At 45.7% G+C, this 26,970-nt stretch overlaps 1 protein-coding gene across 3 annotated transcripts; it reads right to left on the reverse strand.

The window, feature by feature from the left end:
• Window positions 1–7,728: 7,728 nt before the first annotated feature.
• Window positions 7,729–25,919, reverse strand: Pctp (phosphatidylcholine transfer protein). 3 transcript variants are annotated; one of them, XM_057775880.1, is made up of 6 exons: window positions 25,779–25,919; window positions 16,251–16,368; window positions 13,822–13,901; window positions 12,277–12,448; window positions 11,142–11,209; window positions 8,685–9,830 (listed from the first exon to the last, which is right to left on the reverse strand). In XM_057775880.1, the coding sequence occupies exons 1-6, from the start codon at window positions 25,917–25,919 to the stop codon at window positions 9,765–9,767; spliced, it is 645 nt and encodes a 214-aa protein (XP_057631863.1). In that variant the 3' UTR covers window positions 8,685–9,764. The 3 variants fall into 3 exon arrangements, with proteins under 3 accessions (XP_057631864.1, XP_057631863.1, XP_057631865.1); XM_057775881.1 differs by lacking the exons at window positions 8,685–9,830; window positions 11,142–11,209 and adding an exon at window positions 7,729–7,786; XM_057775882.1 differs by lacking the exon at window positions 11,142–11,209.
• Window positions 25,920–26,970: the final 1,051 nt, after the last annotated feature.

Below are 26,970 nucleotides of genomic sequence, written 5' to 3' on the forward strand. Positions count from 1 at the left end.
GACATATTAGTAATAGAAGAGAAACTATGTGGTGGGTGGAAGGAACCAGAGTCTGTGAGGACCTCAAGTCCCAGAAGGCTGTGGGATGGAGAAGGACAAGAGTAGCTGAAGGTGGTCTTCCTGGAAATCCTGATGAACACTGTAAAAGAGTGTGAGGGCTCAACACCTACCTGGTAAAAGTCCACTGTGATTAAGCGTAAAATCTTCTGTTCCAGCCAACACTCTCTTACACAAGTAGAGGATATGAGAGCTTGGGGCTTAGCAATTTATAGATTTAAATTTGTGGAGAGAAAGTTGGTTATTATAAGGTAATAATATGCATGATTAATTTAAAAGCATCAAAGTCCCAGTTTGCATTAACAGGAAAAATAGATTACAAAAATGATCATTGTATTGTACTGTGAGTTCTCGCAAAGCTGGAGAAATTATTTTAATATAATATATTATGTATATAATAGTATTTAGGATATATAAATTATAAATATGTCTATATATTATAGATATATAGAAAGAGACTGAATAAACAGGGGGTTCTGGAAGAAAGGCTGGACTTTCAACTGATAAGGGCCTAGAAAATTATTGTAAGGGGCTGGAGAGCTTTATCCATGGAAACCATGTAAAGATGGAAGGAGAGAACCAGCTTCACTAAGTTGCAGTATGGCTTCCACAGACACAGCTTGGCATGTTCATGCCTCTGTCATAGATATCATGTGCAAACAAACACACATAATTAAAGAAACTTACCTTAAGGTCATTAGAGGAATGGGAAGTGTCTAGACTAAGGAGAGTGTGGTAATGATCTTCAATTAAAGGGACGGTAGGAAAGAGAGTAGATATAATGGTCTTAAAGTGGTAGTTAGGCTGACTTATAGCTGTTGTAGAGAGGAACGCAAGCCTTCTTTTTGTCACAGCCACCCGGCTTCCAGCAGCCCAGCTAGCTTAACCCCTGAAATAACCACACAGAAAATTGTATTAATTAAAACATTGCCTGGCCCATTAGCTGTAGCGTCTTATTGGCTAACTCTCAAATCTTGATCTAACCCATTTCTAATAATCTGTGTAGCACCACGAGGTCGTGGCTTACTGGGAAAGATTCTAACCTATGTCTATCTCGGGCTGGAGCTTCATGGCATCTGCCATACTTCCCTTCTTTCCAGCATTCTGTTCTGTCTACCCCGCCTACCTGAGGGCTGCCCTATCAAAAGGCCAAGTAGTATCTTTATTCAACCAATGAAAGCAGCATATAGTTACATAGGCATTTAATATATGAATATGCACTCTCAATTTGCATATTTAAATATCAAATATTACTATATACATAAATGAATGTTTAACAAATGGGAACTTAAATACAACACTTAGAGCACCATTAATGTGACTCATTAATGGACAGAAAATGGGTGAGATAAAGTTGCAGAGGAAGCCATATGCTGGGACATTGGTGACAAGCACAGCTGAAAATGACAGAAGAAACAAGGATCATGGTTGCTCAAAACTGGGCATAAATGCCTCTTACGACTCTGGTGAGAGGAGATGGTAGGCAGTCCAACTAATGGCCTCACTTTATACACATGCAAATACATACACACATATCCACATGTACTTCCACACACACAGGCATCTGCCATGAGGTGAGGACAGGGAATGTGGGACTTTGGTGACACCAAAGAGAGCCCTACATGTAGAGCTGATGAAGCTGTGAGTCCTGTCACTCCCATCAGATGAGGTGTGAGTGCACTTCCAATGCACCCCGCACATGGCTCACTGGGGCCCTCTGGCGGGGCATCTCACAGGGGCAATGCAAAGCGCCATTCAGAAGGATCTGCTAAGCCACTCAGGACCTTGGTGGTAAAGTCAGTTCCTGCCAGACCACACAACCGACATCTCAGCTCCTAGGTGGCTATAGGCCAGAGGTCGCCCTCCCTTCCTTGTTGGCCTCACCACAGGCCAGCACACAAATGGCCTCTGTATCATCAGATAAAGAAAGAAATGACAGAGGAAGAGCGTGGACAGGAGCGGGGACCCGGTGTTCACGGACTGATCGGAGCTGTCCCACGGATTACTCTTGTGCTATTCTCCTCTTGAAAAGCAAGTCCGCAGATCCAGCCCACACACAGAGAAGGGCATTACACGAGTGGGTGACTGCCAGGAGGACAGCCTACCAGAGCCAAGAGAAAATACTGCCTGCCCTGGGCACTGCACCAGAGCTGGGGAAGGACAACCCGCAGGGTTGGAGTGATTGATGAGAAGACCATGATGTGTTTGGAGAACAGAGAGAAAGCTAGAGAGAGAGAGATGCAAAAAACGATGGGGAGGCATGGTTTTGAGGGGTATGATCTTAGGTAACATGGCACTTTTAGGGCAGGTATTTCAGAGATGATGAACACAATCCCTTGAGTTGAATGACACTGGAATAGGAAGGGTCATCTTTTAAAAAGACTGTGTATGTGTGGGGTGTGGGTATGGGTATGTGTGGGCGCATGCGTGCACACAGGTGTCTGCAAAGGCCAAAAGAGGGTATCGGATATCCGTGGAACTGGAGTTACAGGTAGTCGCAAGCCATCCAAAGTAGGTGCTGGAAACTGAACTCGGGTCCGCTACAAGGGCTACAAACACTTTAAATTTCTGAGCTATATCTCCAGCTCCAAACTCATATGTCCTTTATGAAATCATGGAGGTGGTTCCTACGCTGTTTGCTTACTCAGTTTTATTTTCATGGCATTCTAGGAGGAAGCTGGGAAACATTGCCAATTGTCCTCCACAGCATTTCCCCCCTGAATCTTGAAATCCCTAAGCTCATGGTTTATAAAATGATTTCAAGTCATGCAATTGGGTGGGGGGTGGGTCCTGTATGCTGCTGTTTAGGAAGGGAGAGTTGTTTGTTTGGTTTTTGTTTTTGAGACCAGGGTCTCTGTCTCATGGGGCCTCTTGAACTTCTGATCCTCTTGTCTCAACTTCCTGAGTGCTGGGATTATGCGCATGCACCACCACACTGAGTTTATGTGGTTCTGGGCGGAACTCAAAGTTTCTTGTACACTCAGCAAGCTCACTACCTACCAAGCTACACCCCCAGATCTACTTAATCTTATTGTCACTGCTCGTTGCTGTCAGCTGAGCCATCCCACTTCAATCTCAAACAAGGTCAGGGCAAACAACAAGTAGGGATGGGCAGCTGTATGGTTGATTATGATCCTAGCTGTGTGTGGTGTGGCCGGCAGGGAAGGTCTCCCGTAGCCTGTATGCTTTCAGAAAGTCAGAGAAAGGCTTATTGACTTCCTGAGGGAGAAGGAACACGCTTAAATTGCTGATTCCTTCTCCCTGTTATCTGGGTCAGTTAATCCCAGCATACAGCTGCCAGCTAAGCTCCTCCCTGGCCAAGCTGTTCTGCTTTGAAATTCTCCCCCAGGCCACCTCGCCCAATGATGTCAGACCCGGGAGAGCCGCGCCAGCCCCCACTCCCACCCCCACACGAGATGATGTACGAGGGGAAATGCACACTGTCTTTGCTCAGGAAACATCTGCTTGGTCCAGCAGTCCTCAGGCAGGTCACACTACTTTATAAGTTAGTGGAACCGAATCAGATGGGAAGGTGGGAAGCTTCGGAGATGATCCAACCTCCCCATCCAGAGTCACAAAGGCAAATGCGACGTGAGGAAATGGCCTCCAGAGCAGACGCTCTCCAGGGACCCGGCACTGTTGCGCCCTGTAGTCACATTTCCTAGCTTGTAATGGAAAACAAATGCTGTTTACAAGAGCTTAAAGTAGCTGAAATGGGAGTGTGAGCCAAGCTGTGCCGTGGAGGGTAAGCTCTTCTTGGAGGCTTTCAGCAGGCCTGTAATCATTCAATACCTGGCCTGAAATATAGACTCCTAATGAAGAATGTTATTCAGTCGCCCTCAGAAAATGAAACACCGCATTCATCGGGAGGCAGAATCCACGACCCAGGTCTGGGCCCTCCGAAGCTGCTTGACATAACACAGAAGTCACTGGATGGCTTGCAGGGAGCTCTCAGTACCATTTTCTTATTGCTTGGATTCCAGCAACTGTTGCTCAGCCTACGAGCCTACGAGCTGCTCGAGAGGAACTGAGTACAACAGATCCGATAAGACAGGCGCTGAGATGTGCTGTCCTCCTCACCTTCTTCCAGCTGGGGCCAGGAAAGAGTGCTTCCCTTAGCATTCAGGTTACTGCAAGTAGCAAGGCTTTCTCTTTCTTCCCTGTTTGTGTTCTATACCTCCCCTCTCTCAGGTCAACCATTCTTGCTGGTATAGATCTCCTAAAGGCGATGAATTCGAATGAAAAGGCAAAGGACAGTGATGAGGAATGGAAGAGAAAAAGCTTTGAAACACTAAATGACTCATAGTAAAAGTTTAAAAATACTGAAAATTATGCCTGACCTGGTGGCACCCATCCACTATTTGGAGTTGATGCGGATGAGGAAGAAGCGGGGACCACCATGATAGTTTGCCATGCTTGATCTTCTACTTCCAACTTTGACTCGTCATTTCTCAGACACAATGAAGTGGGGGACAAGTGAGGTCTCACCGTTGAGGACCCTGAGCTGGGTCTCACCATTGAGGACCCTGAGCTGGGAGAGGTACATATTGCATTCCTGGCAGTGGCCAGCACTTGATCCCATGCCCACATCTTCACTGTCTTCTGCTAGAATTCCTTCCTTAGGGATGCCATGGGATAAGCAGCAGCGAGTGGCAAGCTTGCCTTAATTTTCCTTTTCTAGCGCAGTGAGCCCACGCCTCCCCACCATCGCGCTCATGTTCTGTGTCTCTGTTGACTATGAGTTTCCCAACTGAAGAAGCCATTCCATCATGGATGCTACCTGACCATGCTCTGTCACTGGGCCATTGCTTACCAGAAGACATGGTGTGCCCGACTGGTCCCCATTTCTTAAGTAAGCGATGGGGACTGGTCACATGCACCAATGCATGCACTCACAGAGACACGTCATAGACTTCCCCTGTAGGCTACTGTATTTGAATACAGTGGTGCTATTCGGGGAGGCTATGAAACATTTAGGAGGTGGAGCCTCGCTGGAGGAAGGTATGTTACTCAAGGTAGGCTTCAAAGTCTTGTAGGCTGCCCCCTACCCTCTTCCCTCTGCCTCCTGTGTGCAGATGAAACAGGATCACCCTGCTTCCTGGCTGCCATACCTTCCCTGCCATGATGGACTGTGTCCTTCAGAAACTGCAAGTTAATTGATAATTTATGTAAAGCCCTCCATATGAGACCCACTCAAGCAATATAGTTCTGTTTTCTCAAAAAAAAGGAAGAAAAAAATATTCCTTCCAACAGTGACAGAGTATTTTAAGGAAGGAACTACTTGCTTTTTCAGTATCTCACACTTTTCCTTCCCACTTCTGGACTGTGCAATGGTTTTGTTCTGACTGGCTGCATGGGCAGGAGAGGCAAGATGTACACGGATGCCTGCCTTTGCCTTCTTTTATTTTTTCAGGTAAACAGCAGAACTATGCTCTGCTTTAGAAGCTCCCTCACAGCATGGACCACTCTGCACACAGAGTAAGAAGGCTTTGAGAACCTTGGGGGACCTCCTACGGTCACATGGAAGGAATCCCATGGTTACAGTTGTCAAGGGGCCATGGGGAAGATGGGAAGTATTAGGAATGAATACATTTTATCAGGTCACTCCTCCAGCTACAATCCTTCAGCTCTCCATGGTGGCTTGGATATCAAATCCTGATTCCTTGTGTGACTCTCAGGCTCTCCCCTGGCCTGCATGTTACTTCAGGGATGCGGAGCCCCAGCTCCCAGCCATACCAGTCCTGTGGATTCCTCTTCATCTGGAATGGTTTTTCTTTCTCTACCTTCTCTCAGCCAATTCCAAGACACGGTTTTCTTTTCTCCCTCCACCACACCAATGTCCTGTGTGAAAGCAACCTCTCTGTCCCCATTCTTCAGCAGCTTGTTCACTGTGTCTTCCTCAGCCCACCACAGGCTCCTTGAGGACAGAGGACAGGTCCCCAGTTCGACTCATTCGTTCCAGGAACCATCCTGCCTGCTGTCTGTCCTGATGACACCAGCATCAGGAGAAAGACCTATGCAGTGACTCAATGTCTCCGTGCTCTTGCAGATAGCTCTCGGAACTGACTGGGTGGTGGCTTCCTGATTTGCCTCTTCCGAATCCTCCTGGGAAACAAGAGGTGTTAAGGGCAGGCATTGTGGATGTGGGTCCTGAGGGAGAAAACCTCAACCAGAAAGCGAGGCCAGGGCTCTCACTGTGAAACATTTGGGAGGGAAATGACCCTCTCCAGGACATCAATGCCAAGGTGATCTTTCAGTTTGGATTGTTATACAGTGGGGACGATTTGCCTGTGGAAAGAATTTAGCACCACGGCAGCATAGCTTTTGTCATTGGCTTCTCTGTGGAATCCTGGGTAAGCTGGGATGCACCTCGTCCAGACTGCATCATTTCCAAACATCACATTATAACTTGCATATGGCTGAGCAGCAAAACCACCCCTCCCCAGGGCAGGACTAAGGCACTTTCGGGGAAGGACAAGTGGGAACCTAGGGAATCCAGAATCTCCCCAAACACTGATTCGGAGAGTCAATTGGACGGAATCAATGGAGATGAACCCTTCTGTCAAGATGGGTTTAGTCTTCTGAATTTACATCATTTGTTCAACTTTTCCCTAAATCATTTGTTCACCGGTTTCCATTTGAATACCTCTGGAGTTCTTTCCTGAGGCCAGTAACCAGTGGACACTAACTATTTCTATCCAAACAATTACTGGGCGAGGCAGGCATGTGAAAAACAAGCCCAGCAATGTAGAGGAATGGGGGACATGTTTACCACTCTAAAACCCTGACGGACACACTCAGTCTCCACGGAAAGACAGACGGTGAACTAACTACCAACCACTCCCAAGAAGACCGGTCGCATTTGCTTTTTTTCACTACAGTGGAAGAGGTTCAGAGTTTCCCCACACATTATATTGTAATTTTATGTCCTATAGGATTGCTCTCTACTCCAACTAAGCCAAAAGCCATTTGTAACTACATGAACTGATTCAAATTCAAAGATTATTTCTTATCTTGTGAATGCAGGTGCCCATGGAAGTTGGAGGCACTGGCTCTCCTAGAGTTTGTGAGCCACTGAATGTGGGTGCTAGCTACCAACCTCGGGTACTCTGCAAGAGTAGTATTTGTCCTTAACCACTGAGCCATTGTTCCCACCCCACATTCACCATTTATGTAAGCGCCTTTCCTAAAATTTGGTGTTACGACAGGAGGTGCAGAGATGCATGGCTGTAATCCCAGGGCCTGGGAAACTGAGGCAGGGGGATTTTGAGTTTGATGTGTGGTCTGCACAGAGACTCTGTCAAAAAAAAAAAGACAAACAATACAATCATTTGGTATTCTTAGCATCTAAAAATAAAATGGCTTCATGAAGCTGGAGAGACAGCTCAGGGGTTAAAGCATTGGCTGCTCTTCCAGAGGATCTGGATTTGATTCCCAGCACCCACATGACAACTCACAACCATCTGTAACTCCAGTTCCAGGGCATCAATGCCCTTTTCTGGCTTCTATGAGCACTAGATACATAAGTGATGCACAGACAAGCATGCAAAGAAAGAAGTCATATACATTTAAAAAACTCTTCAAGAAAAGAAATGGTGCCAGGGGATGGTGGTGCACACCTTTAATCCAGCACTCAGGAGGCAGAGGCAGGCACATCTCTATAAGTTAGAGGTCAGCATATTCTACAGAGCAAGTTCCAGAGCAGCCAACAATGCGACACAGTGAAAACCTGTCTTGGAAAGAAAAAACAAAAAAGAAAAAACAGAACATTAGGAAAAGTAATGGCTTAAGTGACGATCCTCTGTTAAAAAACTGTGACCTCATCTTCATGCTTATATTTTAAAGGCTCGTTGTCAGGGATCAACTTAGACTAACAATACAAGACAATTAGATGCCCCATTCCTAAAATTAAATACCAGTCACTTATTAATAATGACATTGTAATGGCCACTTTATGAAGCATTCACTTACTTGAATAATCCTATATCCAGGATCAATAGGCATATGTCATAGAGTTTAACTTACAGGAAAATGCTATTCAGTGACAAAGAGTCTGCCTTCGCCAGCCTTCTTCCCTTCTTCCCTTCCTTCATGTTTGTTGTGAACCTATATATTGCTTTTGTTAGCGACCCTACCATCAGATTTAGATAAACTGAAGAGCAGAGCTGAATTTTAAACTTAACCAAAGTCCCTGAACTGGTTCCTCCCAGAAACCAAACATATGTGGCCTTGAATGTAAGGGAGCTATAAATTCTCTCTTCCTAAAGATTTTAATTTAATGGGTGTTTTGCCAGCCCATGTGCATGGCGTGCCTGCAGTGCCTGTGAACGCCAGAAGAGGGAGTCAGAGCCCCTGGAATGGAAGTTGCAGATGATGTTGTGCTGCCTCGCGTGTGTTGGGAACCTAAACCTGAGCCAGGGTCCTCTGAAAGGGCAGCCCATATTGTAAATAGCCAAGTCAATCTCTGCAGCCTCAAATTTTCATTCTTTCTCTTTTAAGGTCTATGAGCTGGGCCAGGTGTCAGTGCAAACAAAAGAGTCCTAACTAATTCATTCTTCCCAAAAGAAAGAGGTAAGAAGGAAACAGCACACATGAGAAGCATAGGTCACCGTGTGTTTATTCTTAGGACATGCCTTCCTTCCCAGCCAGAACGCACTGTGAGGACCGCCACCTTGACAACCCCCTCTCTTCTGGCTTTGCATCCTGAGTTTCCGTATCTGTTCATCAAGGTTTGCATGGAGCGGAGCGATGGGAGCTTTTCCCTGAGATCACCAAGACTATGTCTTGGCCACAGAATATATTTTCCTACAAGAATTCAGGATAAAACTAGGGCTCCAAGAATCCTTGTTTTGAAGAGGTAGAATTCAAAAAAAAAAAAAAAAAAAAAGGCAAAGGGCACACCAAATCGCTACTTAAGTTTTGCCTGGTTGTAAACTAATCTTGTCCCTTCAACATCTTCCAGAAGGGAAGATCACCCTGCCACTTAGGAAGACACAGTCCTAGTGCTGTGCTCAGGCTAGCTTTGAACTTGAAGCCTGGGGCTCGCAGGAAATGCACAGCTAGAGAGGTATAGGCAGCATTTTCCCAGTGGCTTATGGAGAAAAATATCCAGATGTGGGCAGTTAGGGAAATGAGGTCATGTCAGCATGTGCTCAGTCAGGCCTGGGACGCTCATAATGGCCTGATATCACAGCAGCCACCGACCCTGCACAAGTAGAAACGCCTGCCTGTTACCTCAAACCCCGGCCTATCCAAGTCAACAAAGCGTAAAGAGAACGGACATCATTGTGTCTCCAATGTTGGCACATGGAAGGTCAAACATAGACCAAAGGCCACCTACAGCAGCCACTCCTGAGTTTCAAAACAGAGTATTGAAGAAAGCCTGCTTGCCAGGAAGGGTCACTCTTACGTTTTGCCATCCTTCCTTCTCTCATTCACTCGCCTGAGATGGTACAACAAAATGCTCCTCATCCCTGCTGAGGATTTCCCTAACTAAAGATACCCACGCAGAGGCCTCCCGCTCAACAGCAGAAGAAGGTAGTCAGTCCTGAAAAGGACTAGTGGGGAAGAAGGCAGCAAATGAGCCAGGCAGCAGGCAAGCATGCCTGGGGATACATGTAGACCTCTGAAGACGGAAAGAGCAGAGGGAAGGCCGAGCATCCGTTAAAGCACGTCCAGAGATGGATGCTGGGGTCCCATTCTCCTTCTTAGGTTTTCTTGGGGTAATTCTGGCAAGCTTTCACCATGTCTTTCAAAAAGTTTGGAACTCCATTCTGCAAAGAAAAAAAATATGTTTCTATGTATTCTTCATTCTCTGGAATGCGGCCACAGATAACAATGATGGCTTTAATGGTAATAAAAGAAAATGAGGCCCCTAATCCAATTTCTACATGCTACAGTCAGAAAATGACACAAGGCAAGACCCAGACATACTGATGCTTCAAAGACAGGGCCTTTAGTTTGATGTTTGCTCATAAAAACTACAGAGCCCTTCTTGAAATATTTATTAAAAAGAAAGGAAAGGGGACTAGTGAGATGGCTCAGGGCCTAAAAGCACATACTTTTCTTGCAAGGGATGTGAGTTCAGTTCCCAGTATCCATGTCATTGGCTCACAGTCACCCATAACTCCATCCTCAGGGGCTCCGACATCTCTTCTGGACTCTGCAGGCACCTGCAGGCACCTATGCAGGCACAACCCCCCCCCCCACACACACACACATAAATAAATAAAAAAGAAAACAAAACCAAACTGAAACAAAACAAAACATGGGATCTGGGATTAGGTTGCTGGATTCTTCCTTAACGAAGGGCTTGCCTTACTGAATTAGCAAGTGGTGCTTGGGGTTCGAGGGTGGGATTCACAGATGTTTAGTTTCAAGCATTGTACGAGACTTTCCATAACTGTCTCACTGGCTTCTACTCCATGCAGTAGGCAATATTCACCCTCTTTTTTTTTTTTAAGATTTAAAAAAAGGGGAAGAAAGACAGGACTTCCCTAGCAAAGCCCGGATTCAGAATCACATCTGGTGCCTAGAGGCGTTCTTTCTTTCCCTTGAGTCTCCTCGGTGCACTCCAGGACCTGCACAGAGCCTGCTGAACAGTCGCTGGATGCAGGAATAGGAGTGGCAGTCTCTAGCGACCTGAGCCACTAGCACACTTCCCTGGCCTTAGAAAATAAAAAGAGCAAGGACAACAGAACTAGGGGCTTCCTTTGGGCTGTCTCTAAGCAGAGTCTGTCTGTCTTACCCTCCTTAAGCAGTACCGAAAGCACCATCGCCCCTACGAGGAGCAGAATTTTGTCTGGAAGTTCCAGAGAGTGATCTTGGAGGGTCTGGGGCCACCAGCAGGGATGGGCTGGCATTCCAGTCTAACAGATTCTTTGTCCTTTGTCACGGCCTCCACCCTACTGCAACTCTATCCAAGTCACTCAACCAAGCTCTTAATAAAAGAGTCTCATTACTCTGGGACAATGTGTCTCTTCAACACGACAACCCACAGGCTAAGTCAACATTTGTCAAATGTACATACCCAGCCCCTCACCCCCTTCCCCCGCCCCATCCCCGCTTGCCTCCTGGGTTCTCACCTTGGCTGCCCAGTTAATGAGCCAGGACGGAATTTGGCCACCCGGGTTATCAAAGTAGTACATGAAAACTAAAAGGGGAAAGGAACAGACAATTCAGAAGGGGTGGGGGGTGAGGACTGGGAGAAACGCAGTAGCAAAGCCCTGCTGACCTTCTCTCTTCAGATTCGGGCCCAGAGAGCACAGCAGAAGGGAGCACATGATTCCAGTGAACTGCTCCGACCCGCCTTGTGCCTACTGACCCAGAAGCATTGTTGAAAATACAGCCAGGGGGACAACTGGCTGCGACTGCTTAGATGCCCGACAAACGCTGGACACTTGGATGCCACCTCTCATTTCATTCTCTAAACAGCCCCCAAGGAGCTGACAATTAACCCGGCTTCCGCATGAGGAAACACAGACTCAGGACAGACCTAACAACACCAGAGTTACAGCTCAGATTTTTGCCTGACACAGGCCACACTCATGCCAGTACGGTGGAAGGTGGATGCCCATGCTTTCCTTTTGGGGGACTGGAACTCAATGTTCCTGAATCTCTGGCCTTATGCTGAGCAGAGCTGTATCCTCCAATGAACACCCGCCAATCAACTGGCCCTCTCCAGGCCCAGGCCCTACAGCCACAGGACAAACCTGAAGTAACTCTTTTGAAACCCTAGGGTCTCCTCTCAGTGTTCTGATTTCAGCTGGTCGATAAAGAAGGCATGAGTAGCATGTAGGACTGGAGAACTGGCTCACCACTTGAGAGCTCTTCTTCCTCTCATAGAGGATCCTGGGTCAATTTCCAGCACCCACATGATGGCTCACAATCATCTGTCAGTCCCGGGGGATCTGATGCCTTCTTCTGACCTCCATGGATGCTAGGCATGAAACATGTTCAGGCAAAACACTCATGCATGTGAAATAATAAGACAAATAAATCTAAATAAATAAACAAACAAAAAATGCATGCACTGGGTCAGAGTGAAACACCTGTGTCAAGCCCTAGCCAATTGGGATGTGAATTAAGACTCTCCCCAGGTGCTGATCTCCAGTCTACTTTGTTCCCAGGCCATGGTTACCCCTAAAAAACAAACTTTTGTACCTAACCTGCCTCCTTCAAGTAGCCCTGGCTAGCTGCTAACAGCACCCCAGACTTTACCTCTGCTCCCCTTCTTGCCATCGCTCTCAATCGCCAGGCTCTGCTTGTACTGCTTCACTCGGATCACCCCAGACTTCTCCGGAAACTGAGGCACTGAGATGCTCTGGGCCAGGACCACGTAGATCTTCCTCCCGTCCACATCCAGGTCTCGCCGCTGGCGGGTGTAGACGTACTGCACAGCCAGTCAAGGCATAGCACCAGTATGGGGAAAGCAGCCCAAGGTGGCGGCAATGGAAACCCACTCTGTGCTTTGCACCTAGATCTGCTTCCTTCTACTGAGACCTCGCTCACTGCCTCCTTCCTCTGCAAAGCTGAACTTCACATCCATCCATAGTTCTCACTTAGAGAGCACTATCACCTACCTGTGGGTGATCCCTTGAGCTCTCCGTTAGGCAAAGATCACATTCCTCCTTTCTCCCAGAAAGGCACACAGAGAGCATTGTTCATGTAGCTGTAATCATGGGGAAGCTAACCAAATGCTCTCAGACTCGATTTCTCCATCTAGGAAAAGGAAGCACTACTGATCCTCAGGCAGGAACGTTGGGAGCATTAGAGAAATCCAAGCACAGAAATAGCACTGGATAGAAATTGTACCAATCCTGGCTTTGTCCTCATCCACAGCTGTAATCACGGACCTCTACACATTGAAGGTACCCGTGTCACAGCTAAAACCCTGGGAAGGCATGTGGTTACCTCAAGTTTTCGTAGGCAGATGTTTTATTTGAGGTAATACTAGTTCACCAAGAACAGCCAAGTTTCTTCACCTCTAAGAGCATGCACAGAACATTCCTAAGGTCGACAGCACCCTTCTATAACACAATGGCATCTTTAAACTCCGGTGCGTGTGCACCCTGTCCTTATTTTTAAGGTAGCGTACAGAATGGCATCTTCAACCACACATATCATCCTTTTCCACCTCCACTGCCCTCCATAGAGTGTTGTCAGGAACTTGTAATACTCGTCACAGAAACCAGTAATCAATACGCTAAGAAAAACTCCTACTGTTTAGTCGACTGTTTTACTTTATTACAAAGAAATGGAGAGGAAAGGCACCCAGTGTCAAAAAAAAAAAAAAAAAAAAAAAAAAAAAAAAAACAGCAGTCAAGAGGACCATGCTGGAGAGAGAAAGCTAGAAACAGAGAGGGTAAGGGGGTGAGGCCTCTCTCAACCAATCTGCCATCTCATTTTTGTGGGCCCCACCTCCTCCTCTGAAAGATCAAGGGGTCTGGACCAACACTCTCCACAAACTGTTCCTCCTGGACCTAATCCCAGGGCTCATCAACTTCCGTCTTTTGACACTTTCTTTAGAAAGGGTTAGGCACCTTCCAGTGACCCTATGTGTGGTTACTGTCCTATGGAAATCACACTCTGATGTCTCTGAAAGTCACACAAGCAGCTGCAATGTTAGCAGATGGTTCCACAAGAATCCAAGACAGCGTTGTCCACAGCAGTCTTGAAATTAGTGGACCCCAGAGTGAGGTTGGTGCCTGGGAACCACAGGACACTGAGACAGCCGAAGAACAAAGTGCTGAGCAGAAAGGATACATCTCTGTTGGACAACGGGAAAGGGTACTTCACTTCCCAGTAGGCCACCGTCTGTCCATCACATTCCTTTTCATAGAGCTCTGAAGGAGGACACAGGAAGTTAGTGCATCCGGAAAATTCTGTGGCTCACTGTGTGCTAAGACTCTAACTCGCCAGACATAGAACTGGTTTTGGTTTTGAAACAAAAGTATATTTACTATCACTGAAAGCTTGCTTCTCAGGAATGGTCTAGAGGACTGAGAAACATGGAAAACCTAAATAAGCCTGACGCTTGTTCGTTGTACCAACAGCGTGCTGGGACAGAATGCAAAGAACTGGGTATCAAGAAATAATCAGTGGCTTTAAAGCAGGTAAACCACCAGATGTCAGTAGAGCACCAGGAGTTTTGCTTTTGAATTCCCCAACACACACACACACACACACACACACACACACACACACCATCAAGGTTTGCTTCCCGACAGTTAGACAGAGACCAATGAAGTCACAGGGTCTTGTGTGTTTAGGTTCACGGCATTTGGGAAAGAAAGGGCTGATAGACGGTTGTGTCCTTAAACAGCCAGAAAGTGGCTGAACCCTGGGTTTCTTGTTTCTTTCCTTTCTCTACAACAGCCACGGCTTCAGTAACTAACTTCCTTAATGCCTGTACTCTTGTGTCAGGATGTGCAGACTGTAGCTCTTGGAGGCGATAGCAAAGGGACTGGAGAGCACATATGCCGAGGGTTGTGTGGTGGGCTCTCATCTAACCCTCCAGAGAAGGATCAAGGCATCCTTGCAGGAGATGAGTGGCGGTGGAGGGGACAATCAGCATCTAAAAGACTATTGGTTAAGGAGCTTTGTGGCCCCCTCAGCACCACAGGACACTGAAGACAGTCTAGAAGGGAAAATATGAGTTGTCTGTTGCCTCTACCTGTTCAGTATTCATACACACACACACACACACACACACACACACCTGCCTGCCCATCTCTACTATGAGGTTTAAGTAGGTAAAGTGGCAATCTCAGGGCTAGGCAAAGGAGCAAGCCACGACTAGGATGATCAGGTGACCAGGGCTTCAGTTTATTCCGACAGTAACTTTAGGCTCAGTGAGAGTCACAGGGCTCTCAGGCATTCCTAAAACCCAGGGGCAGAAAGGCAAGGAGGTCCAGATGGTTCTAGCAAAGCAAACAGTGGCTTCCACTGTACCAGAAACCACAGTGGGAAGAGCTGATGGGAGGAAACAGAGTAAGAGGTTCTGCAGTGACTTTTCTGTTTAAAGTTAGGTGTGTGAGCTGCTGTGAGCAAAGGGATTGTGGGCTGTTGGCTTCCTCACACTGTTCTCTTCCAGCCAGAACCCACATGAGCATCTTTGTCAAAGTCCCTATCACATGACAGCATATGGCTGTTGGAGAGAGGGAGACAGTGGCAGTCTGCTCGCTCTGAGAAACAAGTGTCCTGATGTCCCCTAATGACAAAAGCCCTACGAAAACATGAAGGTGCCGGAGAGCACAATGAGCATTCACAGACTAAGCTGTCACTCTGAGATCAACTGTGGAGGCCGAGCCCTGGGACTCCGGCTGACTTTGTTAAGAAGATGTGACTCTCTTCCCTAGAGTTATGTGCATGGTAAGAGTCTGAGCCTGTATTGTCTGGAGGACACGCTCACAAGGAACAGGAATCTGCCTGAGCAGTAGGTCATCACAGGGGAACAGTCTAGAGACGAAGAAACATCCTGATGGGACTGTTGAAGGGCTCAAAATGGCATTCCTAGAACCCAGAAACTCCTGGATCTTTCCCCGCCATGAACAATATATTCTTCTACTTAAAATACGGGGGTAGGCTGCTTCTTTGGTACCTGCAGAAGTCTTGACTAAAGACTCCACTTGCCCTTGGCTGACTACAGGTTTCTTCCCCAGAGTCTGAGATGGCAGGGGACACTCCCCTTCTAAGATGCAGGAGGCTCCCTGTTTAACGCCTTCCAACTCTATGTAGGCTGTGGATTCTCTCCCTGCCACAGGTCATGAAGCGTTCTCAGCATAGATGGGCAGGGCATCTCCATCCAACACCACCAACTGCCGGTGGCTTCTGAGCAGGCTGCTTTGTGCATTCCTGCCCTAGTGTCCCCGAGTCCCTCAGGCTCCCACTCCCTCACCTCCTCACACGTGTGTACCCTCGCTTATTTAGAGGTCTTTGATCCATCTTCCAAAAGGAAGTCTGGATACCCATCTTCCAAAAAGGCTTCCACGGTAATCAATGTACATGGGTTAACACAGCTCAGGAAGCAGAGCAAAGCAACCGTGAGGACAAAAGGGAGACCCACTCTCAAACAGGGGCAGGGTAATTACTGGAAATGGTGAGATAGGTTTCAGTCTCGAGTATACAAGACTAAATTAGCCAAGCATACATTAACTTTCTAGGGATTGCTTTTTAAGCAACCCGTGACTCACCTTTCACATACTGGTCCCACTTTTTCCTGTAGTTTAAGTCCATGTAAACATCTGCAAGTAGAGTTGGTGGACAACCTTCCAGAACACCGAACACTTTATACTCATAGAGTCCAGTCGGCTATGGAAACAGAAGGGGGGGAGCAATCTGTTGATACCAGAGCTGAGATCTCACGTGCATGAAAAACAGCTGGGGCTGGGGTTCAACCATTGACCTCCTCTGGGGTTGTGGGGACCACAGTATAGAAGCAGGCAGGACCCCCGTTCTCATATATCTTCTATACAGCTGTAGATACTGGTGGAGTGGGTAGTGGGAAGCATTGGCCAAATGATTTGATGATTTAAGTAGTTAATAAGAATAGTTACATAGTAAATACCTGTATTTATGTCAACAGAGAGGAACCATCCCCCAAGACTTACCAGAATATTATATTATAAATGTCGGAAGGACCAGTAATTGGGAGATTAAAAAAGACATGTTTAAAGAGAGAAGTCTGGAACCTGTGTGGTAGGACCTTGGGTAGACAGACTGTAGAGTCAAGACACCAAAGAACCTGGAAAAACATAGTGAAGCTTTGATTGTCATCACTCTGGAGAACTAAAGATCTTTGTGGACTGAGGCATGGACAGATAAGAATGACTAGGGATAGATTAGGAATGATCAGACCTAATTAAGTTTTAAAAGATTGGTAAGTAGTCTTGGTAGAGAACAGGGCCATAGGCAATCAGAGATGGCCTTAACACTCAGTGCACTAATTCACGTAATAGATGGCAACTAAAATCGGGGAGATAACAGAAATAGTGGGGATGCCACAAAGGTAGAGCCAATAGGAATTGTTGCTGGAAAGATAAGGAGAAGGAAGCAGATCACCAAGGAGAACTCCACCAGCCATTGCTGGTCATGGTAGGTGAGGTAGTGGCCCTAGCTGCCACCTACCACCCATGCCCATCCTGTGTCCTCTGTGTCTCCTTGTATCTCTCCTGTGCCTCGAATATCTCCTCCTACTTCCTCTCTTTGCCCAGAAATTCCACCTACACCCCCTGCCTAGCTGTTGATTGTTCAACTCTTTATTAAACCAATCACAGCACTATGTCTTCCCACAGTAATAGAGGTCCTATTTCTATATATGCTCACCCAAAACAGGGTTCTTGCATGTTAAGGTAATGATCATGGAGTTTTCCATGATTTGCTATAGATATCTACAAAAATTAAGACAACACTGTATTCTTAGACTAGGTCCTCTCTGTTTCCAAATGCAATTACATCCCTCCATGACCCTGATTCTATCTGTATCCAGAAGAGGTCCAGAAAGTCAAAGAGAAAAAAATAGAATGACCTACAGTTTGCATGGACACAGAAGAATGAACTATTGTGGTGACTTCCTTTAGTCCCTCCCATCACAGCAGGACAGAGAATGGCCAGCAGTCAGAGGAACAAGACTGTTGATGCCCCTTCCTAATCTCTTAGTCCCACATTCTTTTGCTGAGCTCCACAGCCTCACCCAAGTTCCTGCATCAAAGCGCTTTCTTGTTCACGGTTTCTAAATGGATATAGCAAACATACTCCTTTCTATTTCATCCTTTAAAAGACAAAGTGAATTTTAATCATTATGAAAAGAATCCATATTGCTGTAGAAAGTCTGGAGACATTATGAAGAACTATTTAATGAGAGACATGCACCTCATAATTTATAAGTATCTGCCAATAATATTTGATGGTATTTCTTTAAAGGGAACAGATATTTGTCTATGTGAGCAAGTGGATTATAAAATGGTACTAACAGGTGGTATTCTTACCTCAAATTTATTAGTATATTGAGACTATGGAAAGTTCACATGAAACAATTCTTCACCAAATGCATTTCTGCTTCAGAATATTTTATAGAAATAAGTATTTCCAAAAAAAATCATAAAACACGCAGTTCAAAATCCCAGTTCATCTTTCCATTAGGGACATTTTCTCAGAGATGAGACCTAGGATGAGAGCATTGACATTCAAAGGTTGTCTGCACTCTTTTTAAATATTTATAAAGCTTATGCAGCAGCGTGTACTCTCAGAAGCAGGGAAGAAGCAGCTCGCTGGGATTAGGTATCACTGTCTTACAGTTTCATGTAGAAAAACACAATGCTTTGCTTTACTTAAACAGAATTTATATTAACAATATATGGGGCCTTTTAAAAATTAGATTCACAAATCATTTGAAATTTTTTTTGGATATTTCCCCAAGCTTACAAACACTGTAATAAATAATTCCATATATGCTTATGCAAAAGATGCTTGGCTTCTCCTGAAGCCTCCCACAACTACCTCTAAAAATGACTCACATTCCTCATTTATGGCAAAATATACTGGGTGTGTAACACTCCATTTCTACGACCATTTCTTACACTTCAGATACTGAAAGGTTATGTGGGTGGAAGTGAGTTAACCAATATCATGCATGGAATACAATAGCCAGAAGAAACAAGGTCTTGTTGATATGGTATACATCCATGTTCTTCCTTGCTGGGTGAGTTCTCCTGAGAATATGAATGGCTAGTAACTTTTCTAGTTTCCTGTGAAGGAGAGCTTCCAAGCAATGTTCTCTCCTTGCTTCCAATGGGGACATGATATTTGGATCTATTCTATCTCTTCTGGGACCGAAAATAAACAATTAAGAAACAGCAGAGAAGAAAAATTCATAGCCACTGGCATGATGAATCAGCTAAACTGATGTCCATGCTGCAGATCTATGCTACTAGCTATGTAAGAGCAAAAAGTACCTTTACTGAGGGCATCCTCGTCTAGTGTTTTATTCCTTGCCCCAAAAAGTAATTCTAACTGATTCAAGTGGTTATCACTGACATTATAGATTTTATTTGAAACTTGTGATACTAGGAAATGGTGAAAGCTTTTTTTAAAAAAATGACCATGTAGGGATGAGGACATAAGTTTGGATCCCCAGAACCTATGTAAAAAATCTGGGGAGGTAGAGACACAAGGCCCATGGGGTTTTCTGACCAACGAGTCAGTGAGCTTCAGATTCAATGGAAGACTTTTTCTCAAACAAGGTGGAAGACTGGAGAGGTGGCTCAGCAATTAAGAGCACATGCTGTCCTTCTGCGGACCTGGATTAAGCCCCAGCACCCACATCAGCAGCACTCCAGTTCCAGGGGATCCAGCATCCTCTTCTGGCTCCATGTGCATATACATGCACTGTAGTACATGTGAACTCAGGTAAGCACACATAAATAAGTAGGTAGGCAAACAGACAGACAGATAGACAGATAGATGATAGATGATAGACATATGAAATGATGATGAAGGTGGATAGATAGATGATAGATAGATAGATAGATAGATAGATAGATAGATAGATAGATAGATAGATAATTGATAGATGATAGACATATGATGATGATGAAGGTGGATAGATAGATAGATAGATAGATAGATAGATAGATAGATAGATGATAGACATATGATGATGATGAAGATGGATAGATAGAAGATAGATAGATAGATAGATAGATAGATAGATAGATAGATAGATAGATAGATGATAGACAGACAGACATGTGGGCACATGTATACCTACAAAAGAAAACTTTAAAATTCCAACTCCACCTCCTTTTTAGTTCGTAATGCACTTACTACAAAGGAAATACAAAACAACAACAAAAATCACTCCCCCATATGACAGAAAAGACTCTCAAACACACAGGCATGAGCAGACCCTCCAAATTCCCTTTCTTTGCTTCATAAATGATTAACTGAGCTGCATTTCCTCACTGATCAATAAAAACAAAACATTTAACTAAACTAAATAAACTTTTCTCTTTGCTTCAAGGCCCTGACCTCTGACCCATCCTAACTTGAGCTAGCTACACTCTTCCTTGTGAAGAGACTGGGCTCAGGGTAAAGGACTTTCTGCTCTCTTGTCCAACTGTGCCACCCTTTCATCCCACTTCCCACACATGGCTCTTCCTAACCCTGTTTACGACTGTTTACAAAAGTCACTTGCCTAAGCTTCACAATGTTGAAGACCTTAGGGTCAAAGAACTCTCCCCATTGAAACAGCCACCTCACTCCCTGAAAGTCTCTATCGCTAGGTCTACATTGATTCTTCACTTCACACTACTCTAAAACAGAGTGGCAGAATAGTGTTAACACTTGTGAACATTTGAAAGACCATGGGATTATGCATCAATCCACTAAAATACTACAGAAATTCAAAGCATTGTTTAAAAGTTCTGTCAAAGAAAAAGAGAAAGGACCATGTGGGTTCTTTGAGAGTAGTGGAGTTTCTCTTGACTCCTGGTGAATGTCTTAGCTACTTTTCTATTGCTGAGAAGAGATGCCGAGAACAAGGCAACTTACAGAAGAGTTTATTGGGGGTTTCTTATAGTTTCAAGGGTGACTCCATGTCCACCATGGTGGGGAGCACAGCAGCAGGCAAGAAGACATGGTGCCAGAGTGGTAACTGAAAAGAGACAGAGACAGAGAGACAGAGAGACGGGAATGCTGTGGGCCTTTGAAATCTCAAAGCCTGCTCCCAGTGACACACTTGTTAGAGTGACCTCTTTAACAAGACCATCCCTCCTAATCCTTCCCAAGCAGCTAAACCAAGTGGGGATCAAGCATCTGAACACATGAGCCTCTGAGAGGCTTTAAACCACCACAGTGAGCTTAATAACTTGAGACTGATGATCACTGTTTCCAATGCCATGCTGAACCCATGGCTTCTGCTGATAAAGGATAAGGAAATATGACAACGAGCAGAGATAATGTAGATTTATGATAGAAAAGTGAGAAAGAACTCCAGAGAGGAGGAGCACCTCCACGGGAAGATTGTTGACTTGCTGCCCTGATGACGGCCCTGATCAGTGGATCTCACATCAAGAAGTGGATGGAAACGTAGGTAAATTTTACTGAGATTGATCAGGTTTGAGAACATCACAAACAACAGGGACTCATATGTCTTATGCATGTTCCCTTTATTTATTTGAAGAAGTCACCCTACATTGCTTGTCCAATCAGGTAAGTGACCTAACAATCCTCAGTGGGCCCTGCCCTTCTTCCTAAGAAGAGCTAATTATGGGTTCAAGGGGCTGCTACAGAGGTTAAACTGATGGTTAATGTTTAATTTTACAGAGACACAAAAAACTACACATGCCCTTACACTAAGCTACTCATAAAAAACTCACAAACTGGCAGGGATTTAGACTCTCACCTCTGAGCCGTGATCAGCCACAGGCTATGTCTTAACTTCACCCCTCAGCATGTGTTTCCCTTGGGCATCAGTGGTAACCACAACAGCCACATGGTTTGTGTGGAGAAGCTTTCCTAGCCCTTAGACATGTTGTGATCCTTTCAATAATATTGGGAATTGTTTTGTTAGTTCTAGTTTACTTTCCCAATAATTTTATGGTTGTGATCTTATTGACTCATCAGCATGGTCTTTGAGGTAGACAGAGAAATCGCTGTGATCTCCATTTTTTTAAATATGAGGAAATGAAACTCGGAGATATTGAATTATTGTATTGTGTGATCATTAGTATCATGTCAAACAGAGGGAGACTTTTGACACCAGTTCCCTCTACTCCAAGAGCATCTCATTTAGCTCCAGGATCTCCACATGTCTTATCCAAACCACAGGCTAATGATTCAGGTCATGAAGGCCCATCACATAAGATTAGTCAGGGACCACAGACCAATGATGTGAAAGACATCAGAGACTTGTTAGGAGTCAGCTGATGACACAAGCTTGCATAACCTGTCCCTTTTGCTGTGCTAGCTTCAGAGTGGATTTTTATTGGAAGGTCTTCCCAAGTCCCTAAGCCTGGTGCATTTGCCCAACAGTGCTTTGGGCAGCCAAAGTGTTGTTTTAGATGCTGTTTCTGGAAAAGTCAGACTCGGACCAGAAGAAAAGCAGGGCAGCAGTAAGGATAATGTTCTCAATGTTAACAGACTAGATGTGGCTAAGTTTTCCACTGTGGTCCCTAATAATTGTCTCCTGCACTCAGTAGCTAGAAAGGACAGCACAGTGATGACCGCACGGGCATGGAGCCACAAGCTAAACTGGGCTGAAGCTAAGTTCTCCACCTGTAAATGGGTCAAAGAAGCACTTCATAGAATGATTCTGAGGGTCATATCAGATGATCCAGTGGAAGTCAACGAGGAGCACACAGATATTTGATCCTAACCTGGAAGAGGTTCCCAGGTTAGGAGTGAGGACTGAGAACCACAGATATTGACTGACACCTCCAGGTCACCAGTCACTGAGCTTAGGAACATATCAGCATCTCCACCTTACAAATGAAGAATCAGAGGCTTCAGAGGGAGGACACGTGGCTAAAAAACTGCTACTGATGTGACTAGATCTTAGGATGTGACTTTGGTTCTGGTAGGTTATCTAAAAACTAAGCTGTCTTTTCTAGAAAAAGCCACGCAATTTACTTTCACTTGCACTGCTAAGGTCACCGGTGAGCTCATTTGACCTCAGCAGAGGAATTGCCGTGTATTTACATGAGAGAAACGGAAAGTGTCCAAACGCTGTTTACAGTTGACCTTTACACCTCCCACATAAAAATAATTACTTGTGGATATCACCTGGCCACACCACACCCCCACATCCCTCTGACCTGACCGAGACAGAGGCACCACCCACACGTGGCCCTCATTTGTGGAGCTCCTCTCCTTTTCATCACTAACTCAAGGCAGCCCAAGTGCTACTCTTTGCTCGTCCCCTATGAATGCTCCCTCTGTTATGCAGTGACTTGGCCTCTCACAGAAGAGCACATTTTTATTCCTCAAGGGGACAAGGTGTCTTTGTATAGCTGTGGATACTGACCAACTCCAGCTATTCTATGGGACTTAATAAATTCAGGGGGCATAAAAAGCAAGCATTTTCCTGAAAATGAAGTCAGGGGTCAAAGATGAAGCTGCTATGGCTACAGACCATGAAGAACACAGTTGGGTAAATCTACGAAATATTTAAGTTCTAAGAAACTGCAATGGATTTAAAACCTAAGGGATGTAGATAGCTAGCTAAAATAATTATTGCCAACAGTCTCTGAGCCCTTACTGAACACCAGGTAACAAACTGACCACTTGCATGGCTTGTCCTATTTAGTTCACATAATGATAATATGAGATATGAACTATTAGCCCCTTTTTCAGACAAGAAAATTGAGGCTTAAAATGTTCAGAGGGATGTCAAAAATGGACCAGGCTGCACATGCCTTCTGCTCAGAGAGGCAGAGGAATAACTGTGGAACTAGACAGCTGGGTTCAGATGTTGGGTCTAATCTTGATGAATCAATTTGTTCCCTCAACACACCCCTTTCCATATGGGTAAAGAGGCAATGATCAACAGTGTCTATCCCAGGCTTGAAGTTAGAAATGAGCAAGCCAATGTATGGTGCCTGGATTATAAGAAAATATACAGCAACTGTTAGCTGCTGCAACCACCAGTGGTAATTCTGTGACTAAGAGTGACATTGTAGCAACTGTTAGCTGTTACAAAGATGTGGTAATTCTGTGACTAAGGGTAACATTGTAGCAACTGTTAGCTGTTACAATGATGTGGTTATTCTGTGACTAAGGGTAACATTGTAGCAACTATTAGCTGTTACAATGAGGTGGTAATTCTGTGACTAAGGGTGACATTGTAGCAACTGTTATCTATTACAATGACTGGTAGCAATTCTGTGACTAAGGCTAACATGGAAAGGCTAACAGGATAAGATTATAATCTTTCTTTCAGGTCTGGAATGTATGGGATACAGGACAGTGAAGAGACGGAAGCCAAGAAACCAGTTAAAAAGATAAAGCAATATGAGGTGAGAGGTGCTAAGAACCCAGCCTGGAAAAGGAGAGAAAGCAGAGGGAAATCGATCTGATGCCTGTACACAACTTGGCAAATGCCTCCGTACGTGGCTGGCAGGGAAGGTCTAAGGATCAGGGAGATGGCAGAAGGATTTTGCCTAAAGCATCCACTTTCACACAAGGGTTGCTAAGGTCTCGTTAGGATGTTAATTTTGTCTGTTCTGCACTGCACGTCTCTTGCTCATCTTGTAACCAGTTGTCCTGCTCTACGACACGCCAAGTTTGGTGAGTAAATGACCGCCATCCTTAGCAGAAGATGACTACAGTTGGGAGCACACACCTATGGTACCTGTGAGCACAGTTAGCGAAAGACAAAACGGCAGCTAGAAGTTCTGTGTGCACTGAAGTTTAAGGGAGACATAACGTCATGGCCAGGCTGATAATTATCATCAGTAAATTACTGTCCCGGGCATGGCAGAGGCACACAGTGAAATTTTCTATTGCTGACCTCATGACGGATTCCCGGCCCCAGAGGGCTGTGAAAGTACACTGATGCAGGCTGTACGGTGACCTCAAGAAGGAAGTACAGATGGCCTTAGCTGACAGGACTCTAATTACTGACCAGAAGCTTCCTCTACCTTCACATATTATACCACAAACTTCTTTTACCAGGTTGTGGACCCTCCAACTGCACCTTTGTCGTGACTTTCCCTGGGACTCTGGGGAGTTATTTCATCCCTCCGGGTCCATTTCTGTGCTAACACTCTGGTCTTGTGCCAGGGAACTTTGGTTGACTATAGCAAATCAATGAGGACAAGTCTCTGGTTTCTCCCACCTGGGAGCTACTTGGTTCTAGAAGCTTCCAATAAAATGCCACAAGATGCTCAGCAACCAACCCCACTCCTCGTACAGTGTCTACTGCTCTTTCTGCCTGAAGCTTCACAAGCCAGTTATTAAATACTACTTAAAATTGGAACCCAAAGACAGCCCCGAAAATGCTGAGATTACTATTGTCACCTCTTGGCCACTGTGAACACCCCAGTCTCTGAGTCTTGTCTCTTTCCCACAAGTCTCAGAATATGGACCCTCCCCACCCCATACAGTACTGGTATCCATCTGGCAGAAGGAAACCCTGCCCTCCACAGGCATGAGCATGGTCTAGGAATCAGTTGACTAATGTTTTAACTCTATCGTTTACTCCTAACGAACTACTTCCTGAGTTGGGCCAAAGTCCCAAACTACTCATTTCCTACTGTCTATCAACTGATTGCTGCCAAATGCCTCTCTCTTGTGAATGTAGATAGTCACACACTCCCAAATGCCCATAGGCACACCATTCCAGCTCGATATCTGAACCATGTATTGCATGCATTATACCCTCTCATAACGAAAGTCCGGACCCTTAACCGGGTACCTTTGGCAAAATTGCCCGTCTCCAACCACGGACCATTAAATACAATTCCCTGCTCCAGGGTCGTTTGATGTTTTTGCAAACGCGACAGAGTAAAACATAAAATATAACAATCCACAAAATCCAGCACCAAGAATGACCTGAGGCTGAGCTCAGATAACCTCCCAATCACATAGGATCTGCACAGGGCAAAGTAACTCAGAGGTGCCTGATCACTCCCGCACAGCACAGCTGCCAGCTCTGTGGGGAGTCCTGACCGGGGTGGGTACTCAGGGCCCTGATCTTCTCCAGCAGGCGGGTCAGCCGCTACCTGGTCGAGCAGCCGGTAGATGGTGATGCCCGAGGCCTCCACCAGCAGCTGCCAGTCGGCCCCGGCCAGCGCTGGCTGCTGAAGCTCCGCGCAGGCCTCCCGGAACTGCTCGTCCGAGAAGTAGCCGGCGGCCCCTGCCATCCTTTCGCAGCCAGAATACAGCGCCCAGAGCGCAGGTCACCCACTGGCCCTTAGAGAGCTCGGGGGCAGTGCCACAAGGTGGCCCCAACCTGATTGGTAGGGAAGAGAAAAGGCGGGACTTGGCAGAGGAGGCAGGGCGTGGGTGTGGCACCGAACGGAGATGGGGGGGCGGGGATCAGAGGCTGGAGGGGGTGTGCCTAGGCCTCAAAATGGGCGGGGCTAAGCAAAGGGTGAGAAGAACTGAAGAGAAAAACTAGAAAAAAAGCAAGAGCTAGGTTGGGAAAAGAAGAAAGAGCTGAAGAAGTAGACTTCTTGGATGGGGGAGCGCGTCCTATAATCACCGCCACAAGCTTCAAACCTGTGTGCGACTGGCTGCTACCTACCTATCTGAAGATGGAAGGTGAAGGGACACCAGCCCACTTTAACAGTGGCTCTGGCAGGCCTTGCCTCCCCTTCCCCCATCCCACCCTCCCCCTCACCCCACCCCCCGCTTCCCTCGGCCTTGCTAAAAACTGTTCGATTACATTCCTAAAGCTAGCCACTAAGGTGTTCCTTTATATGTTCACTCCTTCCTCCTGAGGCTGACTACCAAAGACCAGCATGCCCAATTAAACTAAAACACCGCATCCTAACAAGGGGTTTCCTCCCTCTTTACCTTTATAAACCGAAATTTACCATATGACACATCTGTCCCCGCTCTATCCAGAGGCAGCCTTTTGTCCCTCTGGGACAAATACCCCACCCCCGTTCCTTGTTTCCTCCCCCTCTCCCTCATCCTCTATCTCCTTTTCTGCTCACCACATCTTTGCCCATTCTCACACAGTTCTTCTCTTTCCTTCTCTTAAAAGTCACACTTGCGAGGTCATTTGCTGCTGTTTTCTGCCTGAGCCAGAAAGCAGCCACTTTAACTTTTCTTCCCCGCCTAATAAAGGGTTTCTCTGGGAAAACAGGTTCTTATGTTTGGTCTGTGGCTAAGCCAGGGCCTGAGAGGGAGACCCCACTGTATGGGAGGCTGCTTCAGAAGGTCTCTTTGGAAGACTTGTAGGAAGAG

This window comes from Chionomys nivalis, chromosome 7 (genome assembly GCF_950005125.1).
Source record: "Chionomys nivalis chromosome 7, mChiNiv1.1, whole genome shotgun sequence".
In the NCBI taxonomy this organism is placed as follows: Eukaryota; Metazoa; Chordata; class Mammalia; order Rodentia; family Cricetidae; genus Chionomys; species Chionomys nivalis.